The sequence below is a fragment of the Callorhinus ursinus genome, unplaced genomic scaffold, assembly GCF_003265705.2.
Source record: "Callorhinus ursinus isolate GAN/ISIS: 27379988/994484 unplaced genomic scaffold, GSC_fseal_2.0 scaffold7, whole genome shotgun sequence".
NCBI classification, from domain to species: domain Eukaryota; kingdom Metazoa; phylum Chordata; class Mammalia; order Carnivora; family Otariidae; genus Callorhinus; species Callorhinus ursinus.
The window spans coordinates 7,852,614-7,878,886 of NW_027397069.1; the positions used below are offsets into that span (position 1 = coordinate 7,852,614).

Below are 26,273 nucleotides of genomic sequence, written 5' to 3' on the forward strand. Positions count from 1 at the left end.
AAAATATTCCTTATAATATCTGTTTCTGTTTCTAATAATATTACTGAAAACCATGCGTGAGTTGGGGGAGGGCAGAGGGAGAGAATCTCCAGCAGACTCCCTGCTGAGTGCAGAGCCCTACAGGGGGCTGGATCCCACGACTCTGCGATCATGACCTGAGCCAAAAGCCAATCAGGACGCTCAACTGACTGAGCCGCCCAGGTGCCGCTAGTTCTACTTTTGAAACCAGTTTTGCTGTTTCCTGGGAAGCCAGTGAATTTGTTCATACAAGCCGTGAAGGATTCTGCCTATCATTGTCTTACTTAAGAACAGTTTGGTAGCTTGTCTTCCAAACTGGTTTTAACTTTTGTGGAACTGAGATCCCATTATTGTTTCTCATTTCAGATAGTGGCTTGGCTTCCAAAATATGCATGTAACGTAACTAATTAGAATCAGGACTTTTAAAACTTGCTTGATTTCAGGAGTAAGACGGGCAGGCGATGTGTGACGGCAGGACGGTGTCACCTGTCGGAGCCGTGGTCAGGCCAGGCGCAGGTGCGCTTCTGTTTCTCTTCCTGCTGGCGCTTGCGGCGCGTTGACGGTGGAGCTGGGCCCACCCCGGGGTCTTGTCTCCTACCTGGCCTGGGCCTGCCGTGCCCGTCCATGTGTGAGCTAGTGGAAGCTAGTGAGGGGCTGACCTCAGAGGCCATAGTCTGCAGCTTGCTGCTCTTGGTAAAATGTGGCCACATGTTGGCTTCCGGCCAGATGCTTACAAATAACCAGTGAATCATGAGCATTGCTTAAGTTGTCCTAGAAGCACAGTATATGCAGAAGAAAGTTTTAAAAACTCACACTGTTGTTTAGCAGTTGACATCTTGTCCCCACGGTGGTTAAACAGTGAAATCAGTGTACTCAGCCCTCTTCCTACCTATCCTGGTAGGGCTGGCTTTGGGGTGAGTGGTGGTTTCTGGGACAGGCCTCGTCTGTCACTTTCGTGTTAGAATGGCCCAGCAGACCATTGTCAGGATGATGGGCCTGCAGTTTTCACTGTTCCTCAGAGTGGTTCCTAGAAGCAGCCCATGTGTTTTAGTGGTTGTAGTCTTAACACAGATTTTATCCACTAAGGAAAGAAGTGTCCTTTGGTTAAAAGGAGATTCCTTTCTCACAGTGGGAGTAGCAGTTAGTAGTTTTTTTGGGGGGAAGGTAAACCTCTAAAACCTTACGTATCTCTAAAAGTATTACGTACCCAATTTTAAAATAGCACGTAATGTTATAAACCATAAAAGCAATTAGTCAAAGTAGTGTTCAAAAGGAAATTTCAAGAAAAAATTTAATACAGTATTAACAATTGTATTAAAATGAGAAGAGCAACAGAACAGCTGGATAAATTTTATGACTTGCTTTCCATCTTTTCCATAAAAATACACATGACACAAAGAGCTTTTCATTTTTGACTGTTTTGGGAAATGCTACAGGAATGTAGAAAATAATCTGATTTTGGGTAATTAGATTTACTGTCATCCTGAGTGCATCTCCCTGTGGCACACATGAAGTTGTTTGCCGGGACGCTCTCCTCCAACACTGAGCCCTTCAGAGAAGAAGCTGTAGTCTCTCAGTGCTCTGGTTTATTCATTCCTAATGCCACAGTAATTTATGTAGTGGCAACTGTCGTTGGAGCTTTGAAGTCTGTGAAATTTTAGACATTACAATTGGAAGGAGGTATAGAACTCTCCACTTAAAAAAAAAAAAAAAAATCTTGTATCAGTCCGAGCAAACTGCCATCCACCGTCCACATTAATGGCTCTGCTGATAAGAACCAGGCATCCTTCTTTGGACATCCCTAAGCATCTCATTTTAATTGAGGAGCAGACGGAGGCGCTCAGAGGTTGGGTGTCCCAGCTAGCAAATAGAGCTGGACCTTGGACCTCGTTGTGCCCAGCTGCAAAGCCGACGGCCTTCCGTGGCCCCACACTGTCCTTCCCGTCCCTCTGACTTGACTTCATTGTATCTTATGTCCCCTTGCTGTTGGCCTGTCCCCAACCTGCAAAGATGAGGACGCATTTAATAATAGGAGACAAGAATTACTTTTTGAATGTTGAAAACTATTAGGATTGTTTTGCGCGAGTCTATTACTTACAAAAGATTTTAAGAATGAGAATATTGTTGCATGTAAAAACTTGTGTAACCATGTAATTGAATATATGGATTTGGGGCATTTTTCTGAAAAATTAACCTTGCTTTTATTAAATATCTCTCTGGTAAGACGCATGGTGCTAATAATGTGTATGTGTGACTTTGGAGGAGCCCCACATGTCAGGGCCCATGGAGGGAAAGGTGACCAGGGGTGCCTTGTTCAAAGAGAGGGCCATGCCGTCCCCTTGAGCATGTCAATCTTGCTGGCCCTTGCTTCATCTTTTCCTCTCTAGGTTCATCGTTTCTCTTCATGTACTCAGTCACTGACACAGGTTGGACTACCGTGGCAAATTACTGTGGACTGGGGGCTTAACCAACAAACACTTATTTCTCACAGTCCTGGAGCCTGGGAAGTCCAAGGTCAAGGCACGGGCAGATCTGGTGTCTTGTGAGGCTCACTTCCTGTAGGTGGCGTCTTGTATCCTTGCATGAGGGAGAGCAGAGAGCCCCAGAGCAAGCTCCCTGGCCTCTCCTTGATACGGGCACTAACCCTGTTCGTGAGAACTCCACACACACGATCTGATCACCATCCGGAGGCTGCACCTCCTAAAACCATCGCATTGGGTGGTAGGTTTTCAACATTGGCATTTTCAGTGGTGGGGTCGGCACAGCAGTTCAGTCCTGAACAGAATGAAACCTGTCTAAAGTTCCAGTCTGTTCAGAGGTAGTCGGCTGTCTCTGTAACCCCTCCGCGTTCTTGGCCATAAGCATGTTGAAGTATGGTGTGCAGATTTTGTTTTTTTGCTTTTTCACTCTGCATTATGGTTATCAGGTCTTTTTACTTAGGCTCTTAGACAGTGGTCGAATTCCTCACATTGAATCTTAAGGACACCGTGGCCTGGGACAGGAAGATGGCCACCCTCCTTCGGCTGACGTTGCCTTTTGGCCATGTCTGGTAGTTAATTTGGGGGGGCTTGCTTTTCATTCTGGAATCGAGGTTCCACATGGAGGCCGGCTCCAGGTGGGGATGGGAGACAAAGATAGAATTGCCTGGATTTTCTCTGGTGGGAAGCGGGGTGTGGTGGTTGCAGGCAGTAGGGAGCTGTCTGGGCGTGAGAGTGCCTTCTCAGGCCTCTGCCGCCGAGCCCTCTCAGGTAGCAGCGGTGTCCGGGTCGGAGCTCAGGAGAACTGCAAGCCTGATCCCCTCTTGCTGTTTTATACATTTGGAGGTGGCCCAAGAGAGGAAAGTGACTTTGCTACAGGGTGAAGATGGTTGGCTTCCAGACCAGCTCGAGAATCCTAGTCTGCAGCATGGCATATAGGTAAATCTTGGGCTCCGAGGATAAGACAGATCGAAGGACACAACTGAAAGGCTTCATTAACTTCATCTGTGGAATTCACATAAATTTGCTTTTTGTGACTCACTGAGGGGCTGTCCCACGCGTGGACTTCCCAGTCCTGTTGTCTGGGCATGAGCCTGTCTCTCTCTGGAGGAAGATAGACTAATGCTGTTGCAGGGTGTGTCCCTTGGAGCTTTCTCTTCCTCTTTCCTGGTGTTGCATCCTTTTTGACTTAAAAAAAAAAAAATGCAATCGATACCTTTAATCTACCATGTGAGCAGCAAAAGATGGGATCTGGTGTGAAGAATAGTATTAGACATTATACAGCTTAGTTTTTTTTTGTTTGTTTTTTTAGTTTCTACACCCAACATGGGGTTTGAACCCACAGCCCCAAGATCAAGAGTCACATGCTCTTGGCGACTGAGCCAGCCAGGCACCCCTAGTATAGCTGAGTTATTAAGAGCCATGAATGTTAGAGTAAAATAGGCATATATTTTATTTTGAATGCATACGTGTGAGTGTGCTTGATCTGTTGGTTTTTTGTTTTTGTTTTTGTTTTTTTTTAGTTTGAAAGATAATACATTGAAATAAAATGTTCCTAGGATCCCCATGGAAGCCCTAGCAGGCGCTGTGAGGAAACGCTGGGTTCTGGTGTGAAAACCACGTGTGTAAATAATTTCTCAAGTTCTCTCTGCTTCCAGGGTGCCCTGACTTAGGAATGTAACAGGTATCGTGCAGTTGAAGACTCGATAACTTAAAACGTGATAGATTTCAGGTGAATTCATTTTTCATTCAGAAAATATTTGTTGTGTGTCTGCGACGTGTCAGGCGCTGTTCCAGCCACTGGAAGTTTCTGCAGTGAACAAGGCAGAAGGAAATCCCCCTGGCATGGAGCCATATTCTGCTGAGAGAAGAGAGTCCATTAAACTGTGTGTCAGAGAGTGCTAGAAGGAGAAGAAAGCCAACTGGGGTGGATTGGGAGGCTCGCAGTGCAGCAGCAGACAGCCAGAGTCGGAACGATCTGTAGGGACTAGCTCAGTCCGTTCTGCAGGAGAGCGTCAGGGATGGCCTTGGAATCTCGCTAAGAAGGAACCGTGCGCCCTGAAGCAGTCAACTCGATCAGGCGGAGGTGTCTGACAGACTTCAAAATGAATATGCAACGTGATTTAAAGCAGTGAGATGGCCTGTTGATTACTATTAGGCCATGCTGCAATTGTAGCGGCCCCCACTGTCTCGGTGGGCCCTGGAACAAAGACTTCTGCCAAGTCTTTCCCTGCTGCTTTCTTTACTTGGGCAGGGGCGCGTCCTTTCAGTCCCTTCAATATGTTTTAATTGTTCAGGCAAAATGTCTCTTCTGGACTGAAGAAGTTTTTAGGTTTTAATCTTGACTGTGTAACGTGCCTTTGTTCTGTCATCTCAGACTACTTCTAAGATGATCCTTTAAGGGGCGCCTGGGTGACTCAGTCGGTTAAGCATCTGCCTTTGGCTCGGGTCACGATCTCAGGGTCCTGGGATCGAGTCCTGCATTGGGCTCCCTGCTCAGCGGGGAGCCTGCTTCTCCCTCTCCCTCTGCCCCTCCCCCAGCTCATGCTCTCTCTGTCTCTCTCTCTCTCTCAAATAAGATCTTTTTTAAAAATTAATATGACCATTTAAGTAACACTAATCATTCTTTTCTTATTAGTTAGAACCTGGCCCTTTAGACGAAACTCAGATCGCTACCATATTAAGAGAAATACTGAAAGGACTTGATTATTTGCATTCAGAGAAGAAGATTCATAGAGATATTAAAGGTAAGAAAACCTCTTGCTCGTATTCCTCTGAAGTCCTAAGGCTTCATTGTTCTTGGGAACGTGCAGTGGAATTTAGCTGGTACGTCTCTCCTCGAGGGAGGTTCTCCTGCGTGTGTTTGGAGAGATCCTTCAACATGCCTCGGGTTGGGGGTGGCTTTCAGGGGGATCTCCCCAAAAGCGTACCTTTGGTGCCTGCTCTTGGCGAGCATGTGATCTCCTGGCGAGAGCAGGACGCGCGTGCTCCCGGAGCGAGAACAGGTGGAGCCACACCGCGAATAACGTCAGGAGGCGTCTTGGGTTTTATTTCACAGCTGCCAATGTTCTGCTCTCTGAGCACGGCGAGGTGAAGCTGGCTGATTTCGGGGTGGCGGGCCAGCTGACGGATACCCAGATAAAAAGGAATACCTTCGTGGGCACCCCTTTCTGGATGGCGCCCGAGGTCATTAAACAGTCAGCCTACGACTCAAAGGTAAGGCCCGGCTCTTCATGTCCGCTGGCTCTAGGGGCTTGTCCTCTTTTGCTTCAGCCTTACAGCTTTTCCAGTGCAGCCAGGCGAGTTCCTTGAAGTAGGACATAACGGTAGTTCTCTCAGACCTTGGTTAAAAACGGGCTTCAGCTCTCCCTGCAGCATCATTTAATGTCCTTTATCTATCCAGCCCACAATTGATGAGGTTTGTAGCCTAAACACTGTGTGCCTGATGGCGGTGGGCAACACTGGGAAGGAGCACGTTGGGAGGTGGGTGTGGAGGAACAGAGGACCACGTGGCCAGACAGGAACGGGTTCGGGCCTGCCGAGACGTCTGGGTGGGGGCACGTGGGCACATGGGTCCGCAGAGAGGTTGTGGGAGGTTGTCCCGGGTAGAGGTGGTGCTCGGAGCCTGAGCGGTGTGGATGACGCCAGGGGACCCTGGGCAGAAGTCTGAGCAATATTTCGGGGACAGGCAGAGAAAGGGGGTCCCACAAAAGAAATGAAGAGTCCACAAAAATACAAGACCAGAATCTGGAAAGAATATGCTTTTATTGATTGCTACAGATTGTTCCTCTCATTATTTTTAAATCTCAGGGTCGTTATTCTGAGAGGCTCCTTCCCAACGTGAGGCAAACCATAATTCCTCTCTTCTAGCCTTTTTACCTGTCATACATTGTACTCTCCCAATTTTTCCTGGGTTCTGTTTTCCCCGGTGCCTTCACCTTTTTTCGTCTTTGTCTTCATCTTCATTTTTTTTTTTAAGATTTATTTATTTTAAAGATTTTATTTATCTGAGAGAGAGAGAAGATAGTGACAGCGCCCAGGTGGGGAGGAGAGGGAGAAGCAGACTCCCCGCCAAGCAGGGACATGGGGCTCAATCCCAGGACCCCGGGATCATGACCTGAGCTGAAGGCAGACGCTTAACTGACTGAGCCACCCAGGCGCCCCTGATTTATTTACTTATTATTTACTTACTTATTTAGAGAGAGCGCACAGCACACTCACGCACTCAGGGACGGGGGGCGGGGAGAGGGAGAGAGAATCCTCAAGCAGACTTCCCGCTGAGCATGGAGCCCAGCATGGGGCTCGGTCTCATGACCCTGAGATCGTGACCTGAACCGAAACCAAGAGTCGGACACTCAACCAAGTGAGCCACCCAGGCGCCCCTTCAGCTTCTTAAACTAATTAGTATTAGACTAAAAAACCTAAGGACCCTGCCTCAGGGATCTCTGATTTAACTCCCCTCTCCCTGCAGACTGCGCGTTCTCAGATTGTACCCAGAATAATCTTCACACGGTCCACAGAGAATTGGCTCTTCTGAACCAGCAGTTTCTAGGCAAACAAATATTTAACTCACATACATATACAGGCCAGGCGTTGTTTCCTCTTTTTAAAGGGAAATCTTCTCCATCTGCAGCAGACTTCCCACCTTGTTAAGCACAGCACCCGGAGCACAGAGTAGCCTTGCCTCCCGCCCGCAGGGCACGCAGCTGTTGAGCGATCCCATGTGGTACCAGAGTCGCAGGCGTCCCTGGGCTAGCATGGCAGAGACGGTCCTGGCTCTCTCACTTTCGAGTTGTCGTGGCGGCCGTGACTGCCCTCGTCCTCCCCATGGCCTTGGTGGCCGTGGCCCGAAGGTGACTGTTGAGTCCTCAGCCCCCAGTGTGATAGAGCTGTGTAGTCTTCATTTGCTTGTTGCTTGTTAGCGTGCTGCCCTGTGTGAGGGGTCACCTCCAGAACAATCTCTGCAGCCACTTCTGTTGGGGTGCTGTCATTTTAGGACTTGACAGGAACTTTTGTGTTCAGTCCTTTCTCTTTATTTTAGGCTGAGGCCCGTTTATCAGAGTTTGTAGATCGAGATTTTGGTAGGCACTAGAATCTACATTTCTGAACTCCTCTGATGACCTTGCACTGATTACTCTCTTCTCTTCTAGTAAATGAGCTGCTCAACCACGGTGCTTGTGAATCCGGATTCAGATCTTCTATTTTCAGGATTAAACGGCTCACTTGACCTTCCCCTTCCCGTCTATCTTCCTCCTTCGGGGCCACTCTGGACGTTTGCCCAAGATGTGACCTCTAGCAGGGGAGATTTTCCTGCATCATAAGGCTTGGCCACCTTTTTCCCTGGAGTTTTTGTCAAGATCAGAACACTCGAATCCTATTAGTAGGTGTTGCAGTGTTTTTCTAGGTAAATTTAAAGGCGCTGTCTCCAGCTTAGGGGGTGCACACATGGTCGGGGAGCATGAAAAGGTATGCCACTCTTCTCGCTGACCTTTAACTATACCTTTTACTCTGGCCTATGTCAAAAGCTAAATCTTTCATTTGCCTGCGTCACATTCAGCACCTCTCAACTGGAAATCATGTGCAAAAATTATGTTGATGTGAAGTTTGCTTCCCAGATTTGTTGACCCAGGAGGTGTGGAAAGTGCAGATAAGGCTGATGTCTAGTCTGAGTCTGGGGCCTTGGGGATGAAGTGACATTAGTTCCCTCCCATTAGGTGTGGCTCTGGGCTAGCAGCTTTTATCACAAAGGGGCTTTTTCTGCGTTTGTTTTGTGGATATCCTTCTAGAGACTGCCTCCCTTCTCAGAGGCTTGCCTGGCAGGGCCGTAGGTGCTCTTGGAGGGGGGCATTGTAGTTACTCTGGTCTCCTGATACACAGACGTATTTGGTTTCTTTCCAGTTGCCCTTTCCATTCTTTTCCTTAGGTGTCCATCCAGACGTTTGCCCCATTAGTCTGTGGCAGGATTCTGTTACCATTGTTAGGACCCCTTGCTCCCATCATACTCATTTTTGGTATACTCACTGATTTTCAAAGGAAGGTCAGGTTGGGATAAGGCTAGAATGCACCTGCCTCACTAGCATCCTCATCTTACTGACCAAAGGGAATGTAAGCCTTAGTTTTATGTACGTCTAGAACCTTGTTTAATGTAATGACCTCTTAAAGCAGTATCTTTGACCCCTTGTCATTTGTCTAGACTCCTTAGGTGTCCTGAAGTGTTTGTACATAAAGGGCATCTTATGTTGGTTGGTTTCAGTTCTTAATCTAAACACAGCATTACTAGATCATGATTGCCCATATGTCTTAAGAGCCTTCATTATTGCTATTATTTTTAAGGTGAAGCAGGATAGCTTGGTTTATTTTAAGAAGTCTTGAGACTCTGAAGATGGTGCCACAGGAGATAACTGCTCGCCCACAAAGGAGCGTTTGCTTTCCACGCCTGAGCAGGGTCTTGGCTGAAGAATGTTAATCTTTCCCCCCTCCCTCTTCATTCTTTGCAAGGTTATTATGTGGTGTGTTAGCAAATGGATTGGAATTGTCCCTGTTCGGTGTCTCTTTCTCTGTATTCATTCATTTGGTTATTGCTGTAGTTGTGCCCGATGCTCAGGAATTTACATCTTCAGTGAGTGATGGCAGTACTGGGTGGCTCTAGCAGGGAGCGGGGAGGGCAGGGGAGCTGAGTGTGGAATGTCAGAGCGAGCTGGGGAAGGCTGCACAGACATAGGGCTTTGCAGTTTGCGGCCCCTCCAAGATGAGGGAGGGATGGATGTTCAGACCCCAGCCTGGCATGGGAATGCAGTGACATTTGTATTTGGATTGTAGATTGTGGTGAAGAACGTGGAAGGAGATGAGGCCAGAGAAATTGACTTGCCTGGTAACTGAAATACCCCATAGACACTGAGAAGCCAGTGTCAGTGTTCTCTTGTAAATAACTTTTTTCCCTTTTTTGGTCTCAAAAGCCGTACATACTCTTTAATCTGGAAAATGCTGGAAAAAAGGAGATAAAAAAAGAAAAACATCTATAGACCTACCACCCCAGCACAGGCTAAGTGTTTTGGTGTCCAGTCATCTCTGAAGTAACTGTTTGCAGTCTAAACCATGGTGAAAAATGGAAATAGGTGATATGTTGATGGAAAAAAATGAGATTGTTAAAGGTAAATGAAGACCGGCAGTATTAGCCTGCCAGTTTTTGGAATCTGTGTGGTTAGCCTGTCCATGGCAGCCTGTGACTGGCCTCCCTGTCCCCCGGGCTGAGCCCACTGCCCAACCCCTTCCCCCATTCCCCCTGGTCCCTGCACAGGATCAGGAATTACCCACAGACCCAGCTGTGAGTGATGAGCCCTGGGGGTTGCGGCAGGATGTGAGTGGGAAAAACATGCAGCTAGGAGATTAACGGTAGGCTTTATTTTAGCACGTAGTAAGGATTGGGACTTTCTGATCAACCACGTATTGCAGTTTAGTGCTGAAATTATATTTATACCTCTGTGTGCTGCTTATAAACGTGTTTTTCAGTACTGCATTTAATTAAGTAAATAGTTTCCATTTTGAGCCATGTTCTGACTAGATATAACTGATTTGGGATTCTTGTTTCTTTTCTTCCTTCTTTTTAAAGAAAATATTTTCTTTTATTAACCATCTATAACACTTTCATCCAGGTCACTACAGCTTAAAATAGATCACTACCCTTTCCCAGCTATTTAGTAACTAAGAGCAGTGGATAAAATCCATACGCTAGTTCAGAAAGGTTCACATCCCCATCAGTTCAGAACATTTGATTCACCAAGCTTAGATTATTTAAAAAAGAAGGATTAGAAATTAAACATCACAAATGGAATTTTTTTAATTTGTCACCATTAAATGTCTGAATTTTAAACAGATTCTTGGATTGGTGGTTCATATCCATTGGCTCATTCAACTTGAGCATGGTCTCCTCCCCAGTAGCTTTTCCAGAATTACTGCCTTCACCACGAAGCACCATGAGCTTTCCTAATTCAAAGTTGGGCTTTTTCAGCATTTTTACTTTCCTAACATAGACATCATGGAGTGGATAAGTGGACTGACAAGCCTTTTCTAATGTCTTTTGTGATGCTGTCTGGAATCAATACATTGACCACTTCTTTCAGGTCATTTGTCTGCACATCTTGGGCCATGATTTCTATCATCGTTTTCTGAATTTAGCGGACTTGTTGGTGATGAGCATAAGAGGTCTTCTGAGTCTGATTGTTGCATTTTTTAGCAAAACCAACACAAAATAGACAAGGCAGATAACCATCGGTAGTCTTGACATCGACATGAGCTTCGAGCGTGGTCTGCCATGTTTTTTGACCTTGGAGCACATTTTGTCACGGGTAAGATCCATGCCATGGAAATTAGGCAGTTTTTGTCTTGAATGTCCTCGGTAATTAGCTTGAATTTTCCAAATTCACCTTCGTCATTCTGCAGATCAGCAAGGCTCACTTCAAAAACACAACCCTTGGGGAATCGGATGTGACTTTGATTCCTTTGAGTTCCCATGAGTAGTGTTTTTCCAGTATTTTTTATGTTGAACAAAGCTGGTGCTTTCACATCATATCAATCTTCCTTAGAAAATGGATTGACCACTTTCTTCTTGGCTCCCTTTTTGCCACCTTTCCTAAGGCACTGGTTCTTCCCAGCCTCCGTGGTGCTGCTTAGGGAGCCAAAAGGCAGATTCTTGGGTTTTTTTCTCTCCTCCTCCTCTTGATTAGAGAGCCTTGACTGTGGTTCCTTTTAGAATATTTTCTGCACGTAAATTTTTTATACCGCTTACATTGTGTTGTATCTGCAGATTTGTAGCCAGCTTACTTTTACTTTAATTAACAGGATATTGCAAGGATCTAGAATGTTGTCTATTAGTAGCAACCCCCTCCCCGAGAAGAGTCCCTGATCATCAGTACCAGAGAACTCCGTGTTGTCACTTAGGAGCATGCTACTAGAACTGTCCATGTAGGAAACAAAGTGCGGACGTATATCTATAGTAGAGAGATAGAGGATTATATCTCTAACCTTATATGAGGGCAGGTGCCCTTGAAGCTTTTGACTTGGGCTTATATTGAAAACCACTGTTTTCTATCAATATCTAATTTCATGGTTTTCCCAGATGGCATAAAACAGGTCTCTTCTTCTTCCTCAATTTTAATTGCTTTGGAAAATAACTGCCCTTCCCCCATATAACTTTTATTTTAAAACCTAGACACGTGTTTCCATCTGATGCCATATTTACTAAGTATAGTAATAAACCCCATTATATCTGTGATTCTCTACCAATGTCATTGAATATGCGGGATTTCAGTAAATGTGTTAGTGCAGCTTCATCATTCTTCTAAGCTTTAGCGGAAGTAATGCGGTGGAATATTTTTGGCAGCATATGCCATTTTCTAAATCTAAAATGATTTATTTAGGATAGATTCCTAGAAGAGGAATTTACTGGTTTTAACAAGCTTGGATGTTTTTATGGCTTTTGACATTGCATCCATGAAGTTTTCCACATTAGGCAGCAGGATGTGAGATGTCTCGAGAGGGAGTCTCCAGGCAGGAAGACACTTAGGAGCCCCCCCGAGAAGCCCCAGGGAGAGAGGATAGCTCTCAACTCAGCCACGGGCAGGTGGGACAGGGGGTGACCAGGTGCCGAGAGGCCAGGAGCCACACACCTGGCCCTGGCTGATGTTGGAGGATCCAGAGAGGAACTCAGGAGCTGGTGCGGCACACAGGCTCCTGGCAGGATGGCACATGTTTTGCCGTGACGAGGCCGTACTGGCCGACCCTCCCCAGGGGAAGCAGGAGGGCGATGTCTGAGCCTCTCCTCTGAAGACCGTGGCCATGTCTTGGGGGTGGGGCTGGGAAGGCTGCTTCGTGTTTCGGCTGCTGGCCCATACTGGCATGTGGAAGCAGGTGCAGGTCCTTGAAATCTTGGGCCTGTCTGCTGCTTGTCCAGCGGGGGGAGCCTGGTCCACAGCCCTTGGAGCTCTGAGGGAAATGAGCATATGCACATCTGGAGAGAGGCTGCCAGCAAACACCTCGTGGGCCTGGCTTTCTAATTGTGGAGTTTGTAAGTGCTTGTGGGATGCTTGGGGGTCGAGAGGTTGTCCGTCAGGGGTCCGTGGGACTAAGGCCCTGTTGGTGCCCAGCAGCAGGCTCTGCATAGAGCAGGGGTTCTCGGGAAGTCCGGGAAGGCCGGAGCAGGCCGCCGGAAGGGAGGAGAACCTGTTGTGTAAAGAGCCACTGACACAGGAGGGCTGCACATTCTCTGTCCCTGCATCCCTCCCTCCCTGTGACCACACCCCTGCTCCCAACCTCCTGCTCCTGCCGAGCATCCCACCTTCCTCCTCTTCGGCACACGGGCTCCGGGATCGGTCACGTTTTTACTGATTCTAAAAGTAATACACACGTAAGCTAAAGCAGAGTCCCAGCTGCCAAGGGAAGGAAAATGGGAACAGGACTCCTGATGCTGGTTCTTCTAGTCTGATCCCTTTCGTGCAAAGAATTCAGAACAAGGCTTGCTGACAGACCTGTTTTCCCTGAGAACAGAAGAAGCTGTGGTAGGCACCGACCGCATAGGCTGCCGGGCAGGGAGATGGCAGCGAGCGTCTCTCCCACTCACTGGGGTTGTGAGACCACAGCAAGTGTTGAAGGTCCGAAAGGCCTGGGTCCCGCCGTGACCTGAACGGTGTCTCAGCCTTTCATTGCTTTGCCGTAGAGTGAATGTGAGGGATCGAGTAGGTTCTGACTTTCGACAGGTTTCCTGTGCACAGTGACCAGAGCAGAAAAGTTGTGTGAGGCGGGCTTCCTGTGGATCCTGATTCCAATAAACCGACCATGACAATATTTTTTTGAAGAGTTGAGAAAATTTAAGTATTACAACATATTAAATTATTATTAAATTAAAACTTATTGATTTTAGGTCTTGCTAGGTAGTACGAAAACCCTACTGACAAGCTGAGGTGGTTGGGAAAATGTCACGATGTCTTTGACTTACTTTTAAATACACCGTGGCAAAGAGTAGACAAAACCCATATGGCAGATTGTTAGTGATCATTAACTTCGTGTTAATTCTCTTAATATTCTCCTCTATTAATATTCTGTTACTATTCTCCACTTCTGTGTGTGTTTGAACATTTCTGTAAGAAACCCGTTTTAAGTTCTGGGCACTCTTATGAGGCACCTTGCTCAACCACCCTGGTATTATTCCCATTTTGCAGATGAGGGAACTAGGCTCACAGGTTAGATAATTTTTTTTTTTTTAAAGATTTTATTTACTTATTTACTTTAGAGCACATGCGAGAGAGCATGGGTCAGGGGAGGGTGGGGGGGAGGGGCTGGATCTCACAACCCCGAGACCACGACCTGGGCTGAAACCAAGAGTTGGACCCCTAACTGACTGAGCCACCTAGGCACCCCGGTGAGATACTTTGTCTAATGTCATAAGACTTTGGTCGTAGAACTGGCATTTAAACCCAAGTCCCTGAGACCAGTGTGCCTGCTCTCAGCCTCGCAGCTGGGCTTGTTGTAAGCTGGCTTGATGGGATGAGTCCCAAACACCTCTCTATTCCAGACGTGCCCTCTCTGCTCACTTCTAGTTAACTGTCCCATCGCTCCAGGGATTTAAATTACCGTGGAGGGTGCCTGGGTGGCTCAGATGGTTAAGCGTCTGCCTTCAGCTCAGGTCATGATCCCGGGGTCCTGGGATCGAGTCCTGCATCGGGCTCCCTGCTCCTTGGGAGCCTGCTTCTCCCTCTGCTTCTCTCTCTCTCTCTCTCTCTCTCTCCCCCCCCCCCCCCCCATCTCCCTCTGTCTCTCATGAATAAATAAAATCTTTTAAATAAATAAATAAATAAATAAATTACCGTGGAGTGCCTCATACTTCCAGTGGTAAATGGAAGATGAGTAATTTTAAAAGCCGTCTTCAGTGCAGAGCTAGAGGATGTTCTGTATATTAAATTTTCTCCTATATGTTTCCTATTTTGAAATCATACCAAATCCTTTTTTGTTTTCACTTAAAAATAATTATCTTTTTAAAACCTTAGAAGTACGTGGAGATGTATTTCTTTTTTCTAAGAAGTACATTTATTTGAATTTATTCCTTCTTGGTATCTCTAAAAATGCTTTGTTGTTGCAGGCAGACATCTGGTCCCTGGGCATAACAGCCATCGAGCTTGCAAAAGGGGAGCCCCCTCATTCCGAGCTGCATCCCATGAAGGTTTTATTCCTCATTCCAAAGAACAACCCCCCCACGCTGGAAGGAAACTACAGCAAACCCCTCAAGGAGTTTGTTGAAGCCTGTTTGAATAAGGAGCCAAGCTTTGTGAGTTTCTCGAGCTCGGGGTGGGCGTCTCTTTCTGTGTGGCCAGACTCGGTCTAGACCCATCTTATTGGAACTTCTTTAGTCACTCTTGCCGTAGTCACCATTGTCTTCAAGATCTCGTTATTTTTTTTTTTAAATGGATGCTGTTGATTTGAGTTGCAAATTTTTTTTTTTTAAGATTTTATTTATTTGGGATAGAGAGCGTGCGCGCAAGCGGTGGGGGGATGGCTGGGGGCAAAGGGAGAGGGAGAAGCAGATTCCGTGCTGAGTGGGGAGCCTGACCTGGGGCTCCATCCCAGGACCCTGGGATCATGACCCGAGCCGAAGGCAGACGCTTAACGACTGAGCCACCCAGGCGCCCCTGTTTTCTCTTTTAAGAAACAGAAATCTACTTATTTTCTTTTAGATTTTCTAGCATCTCATACCTCATTGAGCCTGAAGACTGTTCTCCTTAATATTATATGTGGAATCATAAATTTTTAATATTTATAGTGAAAGGTCAGGCTTTTTTTAGCCATTAGTAGTAATTGCAAAGTCTGGCCAGAAAAATAATGGCTGAATGTGTCTTTAAAGTAGATGTTTTCGAATTCTTCTTGGCATGTGTTAGGAAAGAAAAGACAAATAAAAAAATATAAATGAACCACCCATCTTGCCCTCCTACCCCTTCCTTTTACTCTTGTTTGTGTGTAATTGATCCCGGCAGAGCCATGTGGCAGGAGCCCCGTAGAGCTTGAGCCGAATCCCCTCTGAATCAGGACACATCTTTGAAAGTTATCTCTGTATTTTGGTGTTACGTATAGCACTGTATGTCCTTGGTTTGTTTCTGAATCTTCTAGCAGCGTTGGCTGAAGCCCAAGCTGAATCCCCTTTTTAATGAACTCTTATCTAAATGTGGGTGACTAATTTTACGAGAACACCATGGTTTTCTAATATGCCAGTTTTGGTTAAGTTTTGGTACAGGAATGAAATGGGTGATGCAGCATTTTCTGCGAACCTCTAGGGAATGTAGCCTGAGATCACCAAGTCCGCGCTTTATTAACGCATCAGGCCTCAGGGGGTGAGGGCTGTTGTTCTGTCTACGACGCTCTGAACTTTGTGTTATGATGTGAGTTCCTGGCTGCGGTGCGTAGGCTAGAACCACCCAAAAAGATCCACCCAGACGTGTACACATGTTCCCATTAAAAATGGATTTCTAGTATCCGCATCCTTGCCCAGTGTACACATCTCCACCCCTACCCTGACCCCAAGCACACTGAGGAAAAGGAGGAGAAGTGGAGAATTTGAGCACTTCTGAGACGCTTGGAGTTTCACGGGGAGTGAGACATCATCTGAGGTGACCCAGGTTTTCTTTAAGCTTGAATTTGAGAAACATGGCTGGCTCTCGTGAATAAAGCTTTAGTAAGTGGGAACTTAGTCTCTCTGGGGGTGGTTGTGTGTTCCTGTCTGCCCTCGTTTGGGCGCTACCCTTAGTCTCCTTGGGAAGTTGCTCCCTGTAACTGGACTTGCCATCCTCGAGGGGAAGGCAGTTGCCAACTTCAGAGTACGCTGTGTGGCTGTGGCCATGAGGAGCCCAGGACCTGGGTGAGGTCCTCACCGCAATCCCAGGGAAAGACACTGGGGAAGCCCGCATTTTTAAATGGGGGAAGCTGATGAGTAAGAGCACTTGGGTACTCTTTAAGCATCAAAGAAAAGGGTATTTCTTGGCTTCTTTCTAGTTTCCTCTAGATGTATCCCAATTAACATCGAACTATCTTGGGTGGTGGAGCCAAGTAGTAAATGTAGAAAATTAACAAGGTAACAAGGGACATGTTTTCTCCCTTGTCAGCATTTGTAATAAAATGTTTTTTAAAAAACCAGGAGGTATAGTCTAGCTGTCTTGAATGATCTCTGAAATTCTCTGACACGTTTTCTGTGTCAATGCCTCTCTCTAGGGAAAGGTTTTTTGCTTTTGTTGGGTGGTTACCTGTAATGTGTCACGGACCACGTTAGATACTAAATGCCACGTCCACACGGTACGCTGGTTCCCACCCATGGGTGCTGGATGACTACTGTTTGAATCATGGCTTTTGTTAGGGAAACAGACTTTGAAGTAGAACTCAATCTTTACGTCTTAGCGTGGGTGTTTGACTTTTTGAGGCCAAAGTGTTTCCTTTGGGGTAGAATCAGGTAGAACGCAGGGAACTTCATCTCTTGCTTTCTTGTTTGTTTTGTTTGGCGGTTTGTTTTCCAGAGACCCACCGCTAAGGAGTTACTGAAGCACAAGTTTATAATACGCAATGCAAAGAAAACATCCTACTTGACTGAGCTCATCGACAGGTACAAGAGATGGAAGGCCGAGCAGAGCCACGAAGACTCCGGCTCTGAAGACTCAGACACGTAAGTCCGCCCCGCCTGGGCGTGCAGGACGCGCGTGAGCTGGGCCGGGCGCCCATGGGCGGGCAGGCGGGTGGCCTGGGAGCCCTGTGCACGGGGCACGTTCGCGTTTGTTCTCTCTTATTTTGGGGGGGGGGTTGTTACTTGTGGATTTGTTAATTTGTTTTTAGATAATCCAGGTTGATGGTGATTTTTGTGTCAGTATGGGACAATTTGGGGGCCTTTTTAGTCTCTTTTTGTTGCTAGTGGAGTCTCCAAGAAAAATCTTTGTGGTGGAATAGTCCATAAAGAACTAGACCTGGTCTCCTTTTCCTTTTCTTTTTCCTGCCCTTAAAATCTCGGTCAGATGTAAGTGATTTAAATGTATTTTTTTTAAAGCTACAAATGTATGTTTTTGCGATTCTGTGTTGTGCTGTGGTCGATTCTAAGGTTGTAACAGAACAGTAACAGCAGTTATTTGCTAAAAACTGGTATCAAGTTAAGCATCTTGAAATTCCGTTAGCCAAAGAGATGGATGGGGTCTCGGAGCTGCCTTGGTGTGTTGGGGTGGGGGAAATGGGGCCAGCTGCTCTGGCGTGGAGGATGGTGTCCTGAATAGAAGTGTTCCAGTCTGTGTAGCACCTCTTCTGTTCTCCCTCACACTCGGCTAGAAGTCCCAAGTTGACCGCCAGGCCGGTTGAATCAGAATTTCTGGGGCTGAGACCCAAGTGTTTTGGGGTCCCCAGGAGCCAAGAGTGAGATCATGGCATGGAGAGATGAGGGTGGTAGCAGTGGGGACGAGAGATGTACAGGCAGCCTGGAGGAGCAGCTGGTCGGGGCGGGGAGGAGGCTGAGTTTGGGGTGGGACATGTTTGAGTTGCAGACAAGACATCCGGGACGGTGTGTCCAGTGTAGAGTGGCACCGAGGTTTGCAGTTCAGGCGAGGCACTTGGGCAGCTGTCGGGGATTTCGAGTCGTCACGCTGTAAACGGTCATTGGAGCCGTGAGAATGAATGCTGTCACCCAGAGCGTCTCTGCAGAGCGCGAAGGACCGAATGCCGGGAAATGCCAGCGTCGGGGATGGACCTGTGGAGGGCCCGCGTCAGGGCCGATCTGGGTGCAGAGACTGGAGGGGAGGAGCAAGAACATCGAGCTCAGGGCTCAAGTGGGTGAAGGACTGCGCAGGAACCCCCTGTCCGGTGGTGTGCAGGGGGTCGGCGGCCTTGGTCATAGCAGTTCCAGAGCCAGGGTCAGCTTTGGGGTGAGGGGAAGGTAGGTGGAGGCAGTGAGTGTGGCTGGCACACCAAGAAACGAGACTGGGGGGATGGCTGTAGCTGGAGGGGCTGTCGTGTTACGGGAGCAAAAGGGACGCGTGTCGGAGTGTTGGGAAGGAGCCTAAGGGGAGGAGAGATGACATCTGAGAGTGGGGCTGTCACTGGAGTGGAGGACGGCCGTGCTCTCCGGAGAGATGCCTGTCCGCGTTCGAGGCGGCGGGGCGGGGCTGCTGGATGCTGGCACCGAGGGACGTTAGGGAGCCTCATAGTGATGGTGCCGGGGGCAGGGTCCTCTTCTGAACACCCGAGAGGGACTGGAGGGGGTGATGGGTGGGGAACGGGGATGGGAGGTAGGTGTGGGGTATAGGGGTGGCCACGCAGGCCTGCGGAATGCGGGTCTCCTCGGGCGCCGGGCTGTGCACTCGTTCACGGAGTTCGCCTGCTTTCTCTCCAAAGGGAAACGGATACGGACAGCCAGGCCTCTGGAGGCAGCGACTCTGGGGACTGGATCTTCACTATCCGAGAGAAAGATCCGAAGAGTCTTGAGAATGGAGCTCTTCAGCCTTCGGACTTAGAAAGAAATAAGGTAACGCGGGCTCGTTCCTGTCATCCGTTGGTCCCCGGTCACTTGTGTGCGGAGCCTGCTGTTAGGGGGCGGGGCTCCCTTGGGCAGCCTGTTGTGGGATTTCGCTGTCCAGGACAGATAAGAGATTGGTCGTCTGATGACCCAGAGAGTCAGATCCGTGAATCTGGCCTCGGGTCTGTACCACAGGGCTGCTTCCGGCTCTGCAGAGCCTGCTGTGTCGTCGTCCCCCGCCCCGTGGCATCGGCCTTTCCTGATGCTTGCACGTGGAGCGGGGGAGACCTCACCCATGAAGTGACATTCAGTCTCTCTGGACAGAACTCTGTCTGTCTTATATATTGGGGTTACTCATAAAAGATACCAGAATTTGGGGATTAAGTTTTTGTTTAAGGTTCTTAAAAGCAAATGTAGTGCCTTTAGTACTTACATGGAACTTTGATTAATTGGTTTTATGCCTATTTAAGTTGATGAAAAAGAGTCGCTTTAAAGCACCGTGGTATAGTTTCTCTCAGGCAGTGTGGATCAGTGGCTGTCCCCTGGTGATCCTGTAAGTCTTGCTTTGACAAGCAGATGAGAGTCATTACGGAGATTGCGAAAGTAGAAAGTAGGCCCCTGTCCTATCATAGTCTCTTGCAATGGCCAGCTTCGAGCTGATTCCATTTCCAGAGTTTCGGTAGTCAAGTCCTGCTACGTAGACAGCGCTGGGGTGCAATTCAGCATCACCTGCACCCACACAAGGGCCACTCCCAGGACCTCCCGGGACCTCCTGGGCCTTGGCACCTGGAGTCCAGACACTGGTTTCGCCCAGCTGCGTGAGTTTGGCACATCACTGTGAAGGAAACGTTGCAGGCTAGTGAAGGACCGTGAGACAGTCCCATTTAGTGATCACAGCAAATGGGCAGGTACCTGGCTGGCTCAGTCAGTGGAGCATCGACTCTTGATCTCGGGCTTGTGAGTTCGAGTCCCACGCTGGGTGTAGAGAGTACTTAGAAAACTAAAATCTTAAAAAAAAGAAATCACAGCAAATAGCGTTTCAGACTTTATGCTAGCTAGCATGGTGCATGTCTGAAGTTGACTGAATTGTTGCAATGTGAGTATTAAATACTTAACTTCTGATTTCCTTTTTTTCTTCCTTAAGATGAAAGACATCCCAAAGAGGCCTTTCTCTCAGTGTTTATCTACAATTATTTCTCCTCTGTTTGCAGAGGTAAGATAACCCAGTTGACGTTTGAGGGGGCGGGGCATGATAGGGATGTAGTGGGGGGCACGGTCCTCTTTCTGTGACATGTTGCCAGTCGAATGGGGGAGGTTAGAACACGCCGGCACGGGTACTTGGAGAGCCGGCGTCGTGGTCCTGCGAGGCCAGCTGGGATCGGGCACTGCCTTCCTGGCGCCCCTCCTGCTCCCCCGGGCACCGCCTGCTGCCCAGGCCCTCCTGGGAAAGGTCATTGTGTCGCCTCCTTGAGTGCACGGGCCCCGCCCAAGTCCGCCCGTCATCAGGGTGATTTTTAGCTTCCGTTGTACTGCTTTCTACAAAATCTGTTTAGGTGCAGCCTGATTGCTTTGTCTCAGACAAATTTATGCCAATATAAAAAGTAGAACTTAATTTTAAAAGAGAAGTGGGATTCTCTGGAGACCTTCTTTGCCTCATTGTGCTCCCAAAGTTCACTGTAATCCCAGAGAAGTCCCCTTACCAGAGGGCCACCCGTTTCGCAGGTGAGCAGCCTAGGGGTCACTTCCTCATTCGTGTCACCCACGTGCTGGTCCGCCGCTCCTTCTCGGGGGAGCCCGCCCTGCCTCCTGGAGGTACCACTAGGCGTGCTGCATTGTGCGATGTTTTCGAGAATAAATTTTATAAGAATGAAGATGATTCTTTGGTTAGTAGGTGATTTAAAGAGAAGTTGGAGACACCCTTTCTTTTTTTTGAGCCCCCCCCCCCCCGCCAGGCTGCCTTTAAGGTAATTCAGAATGAGCCACACTGGTCCCTACTGTTTGTGTGGTGACTCGGAGCTCTCCAGGGGAGGGGCTGTATCAGGGGATCCTCCTGTTTGAGGTCGGTGGTCTCAGGTGGGAGGTGCCATACGCACAGGCCCCCGCCTCCTCACTCCGTGGGGCCCAGACCTCGGTCTTTCCTTCGGCAGCGCCCCGGGGTGTCCAGGCCGGCTTCATCCGGCTCTTGGTCCTTCCCCTGCTCGGCGTCGGCCCTCATGAGCTAGCCTGAGGGCCCTGCCTTCCCATCTGGCAGCCGGGGGAGCCCGGGGTGTGGAGTGGAAGCTGCTGAACCCGTGGCTTTCTGATGGAAAATGAAGTGGTGGGTGGAGGTTCCTCTGTGTGGCTCCCTGCTGTTTCCGGGGACGTGCTCTTTTCCCCTCCTGTCCATAAGACACCGTCCTGCTTTTTATTAGTTGTTTGGGAGAGTGGTCCTTCGGGTTTTTGAGATGCTCCCTTGCTTTACTGTGATCCTACCATGGGCGCTCCACGAGGGTCAGTGGGCCCTTAGGGAAAATGACGTAGATGTTTATTTTTCTGAAGCCGTGTATTTTTTATTGGGCATATGAAGAAACTGTGCCGAAATCGTTATCTAGAATTAGTGAATTAATCCTCAGTGTAATACTGTTCGGGTGTTTTTCAGCTAACCTAAAGGTGAACTCACGGGCGTCTTTTCTTACGTGTTTTTATTGCTTGTGCTCCACGGCCGCATGTTTGACGTGACCAGTATGCATCATTTTATGTAATTCTGATAAAACTCACTAATAAAGGATCTTTGTCCCTGTGTGTGCAAGTGAGGCTGTTCCTGACACCGGGGCGTGTGCGCGGGTGGCCCCCTCCCATGGCGGCTCATAGAGCCCATCCAGCAGCGGCTTTGGGCAGGGGGCAGGGGAGGGCCGCCGCTGTAGGAGACAAGGGAGAGTTAGGCACTCAGGACTTGAGAACACTGCCCTAGTTAGTTAAGTGATCGGGAGTCCTAGGGGGACACGGGCGGCCCCCTGCAGCTCCACCGCGACGGGGGCGGGGGGGCGCAAGGTGTGATCGCCGGCGCGCGGCCTTCCTGGTCCTCCGTGTCCCTTTTGTGGGGGGAAGGGGGCAGCACGGTCAGGTTGGGGCCGACGCCGGCAGTGATGTGTTCACAGCTGGAAAAGCCAGAGCCAAACGTGAACCATCTCCTAAAGGCGCCCGTCGAGGAGGGGCTCCTGCTCTGGGAGCCTCAGGCGCGCGCCCGGTGACGGAACAGCTGCCCTTGTCCCGCATCCCTCCCAGAGGGGGACTCAGCCATCGCCTTGCCGAGGTCGTGCCGGGGACACCGCTGTGATTCCTCATCGGGGGGGCGCTCGGTTGCAGGCAGTGGAGTATTTTGACAGCCCTCTGGCCCCAGAAGGCCGCTTGCCGGGATCGGAGGACTGACCGGCTACCGTTGGGGGCGGGGCTGCAGGCGGCCCACAGGGCAGCTCCTTGGGAAATGAGAGCCGAGTGCCCGGGAAGTTGTGCTTCTGGTGTAGATGAAGGTTGAGGCGGAAGAAGGAGGAGGGACAGATGTCACGACCAGATCTTGGAAAGGTGCACAGAAGGCCAGCCGCCGCTGTTCTTTCCTGGTGAAGGTAGTGACTTGGGCCTAATGAATGCCCTTTCCACACACAGTGTCCCCGCCAGGACTCGCACGCCCGGGGCGGCAGTGGGGGCCACACATAGCGTCCCTCCTTAAAGGAGGTGCCCCCCGATTCCTGTGCCCGTGTGGGTCATGCTGATCTGCATGTTTGTGTGTTTACAGCTGAAGGAGAAGAGCCAGGCGTGCGGAGGTAACATGGGCTCCATAGAGGAGCTGCGAGGGGCCATCTACCTGGCGGAAGAGGCCTGCCCGGGGATTTCGGACACCATGGTGGCCCAGCTCGTCCAGCGGCTGCAGAGGTAAGTGCCCTGTTTGCCCCCTGCCTTTCCCAGTTCTTCCTCGGTTGCTTTGGCGCTTTGCTCCTGGGCTCTGGCTGTTTGCTTCCCAAGCACATGGTTGAAGCAGAATCGAGTCAGAGAAGACTTCAGTTCTGAGTTCTAGAAATCACTGCGAGGGAATGCTAGGAGTCCAGAAAGCACGGGGGAGGACCACAGACTTAGTGCTCTTGGAGCTCTTGTCATGTGATGAATACCAGGACCTTAAGACCCCTGTCTGCTCCTGGTGATGCCGCCTGACTCCACCGAGAGGGGGGCTCCTCCACCACGTGTTTGTGACTCTCCGTGTGCTATTCTGCTTTCAGAGTCAGGGCTCAGTGAGTTAGGACACGGGCACGTTCTCCTCCTTGTGTGGCTGATGCGCGTCCTCGCGTCTGCCTTGCTCCTGGGAGCCTCGTCAGGACAGCCTGCAGCCCCTCCCTGCCCGGCCAGTGGCTCTGGCCTGAGGGGGAAGCTTGGGGGGGGGGGGGGGGGGCCGATCAGGCTTCCTGACCCACTCTCAAGCTTGTTCGAGGAGTCCCCTTGGGGAGGTCACTCCCGACTGCCAGGACTGAAGGGGCAGTCCTCTGGGGGTGTTGCAGAGAGTGGAGGTGTGCTGTGACCCGAGCTCTGCTCCACACCCCCAAACCTTCATCACTCCCCAAGAAGCCAGCTGTGTCATTGCTTTGAAATTCACCCTCCAGGTGAATTGTCCAGTCTCTTCCAAAGAGCGGCTGAGCCTTGATGAGAGTGAGGAGTATTTCAGGTCTTTCCGGAGCTGCTGGCTTGACAACATGGAGAGAAGTTAGGGTCGTGTTGGGTGCTTTTGCACCTTGGAAGTGATGATCGAAGGGGCTGCTCTCTTGCCTGTGAAGCGTCCTGATAAAGTAGGACATGGGGGTAAAACCTCGCTGTGGCGCTGAGGCCCCCCCCCCCCCCCCCCCGCTCAGGTGCAAATGCTGTCCCGGCTCGCCCACCCGCCCTCAGTGCTGGCCTCATGGTAGAGCGCATTGACTTGGCTGCCTTTACTTTGGCGCAAGCGAAGGGATCCGCTCTGCTCTTTGGGTTTACCCTTCTCCCAACTGTCGCTACTCACAAATGAGAGGCATAAAGGAAAAAAGAAGTCAAGTCCCCGGGATGCTCATGCACACACAGTCGTGATGGAGTTTGTGTGTATCCGTTGGGGTGCGTGCGCCATGACGTCCCTAACACAGCATCGTTGAGTGTTCCTGTTTCATTCTGGGACATCATCCTTGTTACCACGGAGGCTTTCCCCCTGGTACCAACAAATAACTTAATGGTCCGTTTTTCTCCTTTCTCAAAGCAGCTCAGAGTTTAGTTGCATTTACTCCTGGTGCCGAGAGCCAGTGAGTCACGCAGAGCGCCCCGGGAACTGGCGGCGCTGTGATGGTCTCGCTGTGCGTTTGGTTTTCTGCTTGCGTAGCGCCACTTTTAGGACTGATGTCCACCCTGTCCCGAGTTGGCCGAACTGCTCATAGTGACGCGCATACCTGACTTGATTCCCCCGCAGCTCCGGGGCATGGAGGGCAAGGGCGCGGCCGGGGGCAGGTGTCCCTTCTCCCGCCCTCTGGCGCCCGACACAGCTGGTCCGAGGCCGCGCTGTCTGGCAGCCATTGTGGGTCACACCGCACGGTTTGGGGCTTTCTAGTTTCCTCCTGAGAAAGTAGTAAAAAAGGAGCAAGTGAAATTAGTCTCCATAATACGCTGTGGAACCCACTGCATCCCAGATCTTTGTTCATGTCAGCAGCATAAACCGCCATCAGTGGGGTATTTCCCGTATGTTTCAGCAGCACGTCCTTGCGATCCGGTGTGTGTTTCACACTCAGCACATCTCTGTGTGAACCCGCCACATCTCGGGACATCGGCAAATATGCCCCCCACTGCCCGCATCATGTTGGAAGTTGTACTTTCCAGCGATGCGTTAGGACATGCCGAGTCCACATTCTTCTCGTCTCCAGACCATTCTGTCTTGTTTCTCTGCTCTGTGCTGTGTAGACCTGCTCCGGGGGGTCCTCCACTGGTCCCTGCAGGTGCCGTGCGTTCACTCCCGTGAGGCTCCCATGCTCTTCCTGTGTGTGCCCCACCCAGATGCCACCAAACCACGATGGCCACTGCCACTGCTTCATACCCATTTTGCTCCAAAAGGCATTACTTCAGTGGGTCAGTCACTTCAGAAAAAAATAAGAACTGACTTGTGTCTAAGGCGTTTCAAAGACGTGTGTATCTTAATTTGAATGAATGGGTGGGTCCTTTTGTGTGGCATCCACTCCTCCCATGGCTTAGGCATTTCTTTTCTTGGAAAATGAATCTTAGGATCTGTGGCTATAGCGCCTGCTTTTCAAGAGGATCTTACGTAATCATTTGTTCTCTGGGAGAGTGCCCAGTATTTTAAATGCCTCAAAAGAGCTGCTGTAGCTTGGAAGGTTTGCGATTGCTCCCATTCAACGTGTCCTCAGCCCTCTCCTGTGCGTTGGGGTCCGTTTTGAGGAGGCTGAGGGGATGTTGGCCATCGGGGACCCCCTGCCCTGTTTTGTCTTCTGAAGCAAGACGGTACCGTACAATGATTGAAACCAGAAGAGCGTGCCCGTGACCCGCCCACTGCGGCCCAGGCACGATCGCTGGCAGTGTTGGGTCGCTGGCTTCCGCTGTTGTAGATGGGTCATAGAGGTCATGACCTGAGCCAAAATCAAGAGTCAGACGCTCAGCCGGCTGCGCCAGCTAGCCCCCCCACCCCCATATAATTACAATTTTTAATCTGTTTTTCATTCAGTTTGCTTAATTTATTCAACCCTTTCTTTGCTCTTGGACATCAGAGTTGTTCCCTAATCTTTACAATGACAAAAAACCCCGAGAGACATCTTTGTGCAAAATACGTTGCTCCTTCTCTGGACCACATTTCTGAAACAACTCTCAGGAGTGGATCACTTGCACGAGCAGCAGTATTTTTGTGGCCAGTAGGGGTTTCCTCTGCTGATAGTCCAGTCAGCCGTGTGTGTGCCCCTGGAATCTCATGGTGTCATCGGGGGTTGCTGATTTTGTGGGTTTTAAAAGTGGACTCTAAGTGAGGCTGTACCATTTATTGTTTCAGGCACATCTTTTTTTCCTCCTGAGAGACTGAACGCGCTCTCGCTTGTTACGTACTTCCAGTTCTTCCACTGACTGAGTTTAACTTGTCTGTGAACAGTGGTGTCAAAATATGATTTTCTTACTTTTTATGAATTCTTTGTATAGTAATTAAACCATTGATATTTGCTCCACCTAATGGTTTTATGACTTGGGATCGTCTAGTAAACTAGGATTTCGGTGCTGGTTTG

General features: G+C 49.4%; 1 protein-coding gene across 1 annotated transcript in view; it reads left to right on the forward strand.

Annotated features, from left to right (window-relative positions):
• Positions 1–26,273, forward strand: part of STK24 (serine/threonine kinase 24) — a 109,979-nt gene that overhangs the window by 82,559 nt on the left and 1,147 nt on the right. The window contains exons 4-10 of the mRNA XM_025874663.2: positions 5,134–5,242; positions 5,554–5,711; positions 14,626–14,811; positions 17,042–17,187; positions 18,894–19,023; positions 20,159–20,227; positions 22,787–22,923. Of these exons, the coding sequence (XP_025730448.1) occupies positions 5,134–5,242; positions 5,554–5,711; positions 14,626–14,811; positions 17,042–17,187; positions 18,894–19,023; positions 20,159–20,227; positions 22,787–22,923 (935 nt within the window). The remainder of the gene's footprint in view (positions 1–5,133; positions 5,243–5,553; positions 5,712–14,625; positions 14,812–17,041; positions 17,188–18,893; positions 19,024–20,158; positions 20,228–22,786; positions 22,924–26,273) is intronic.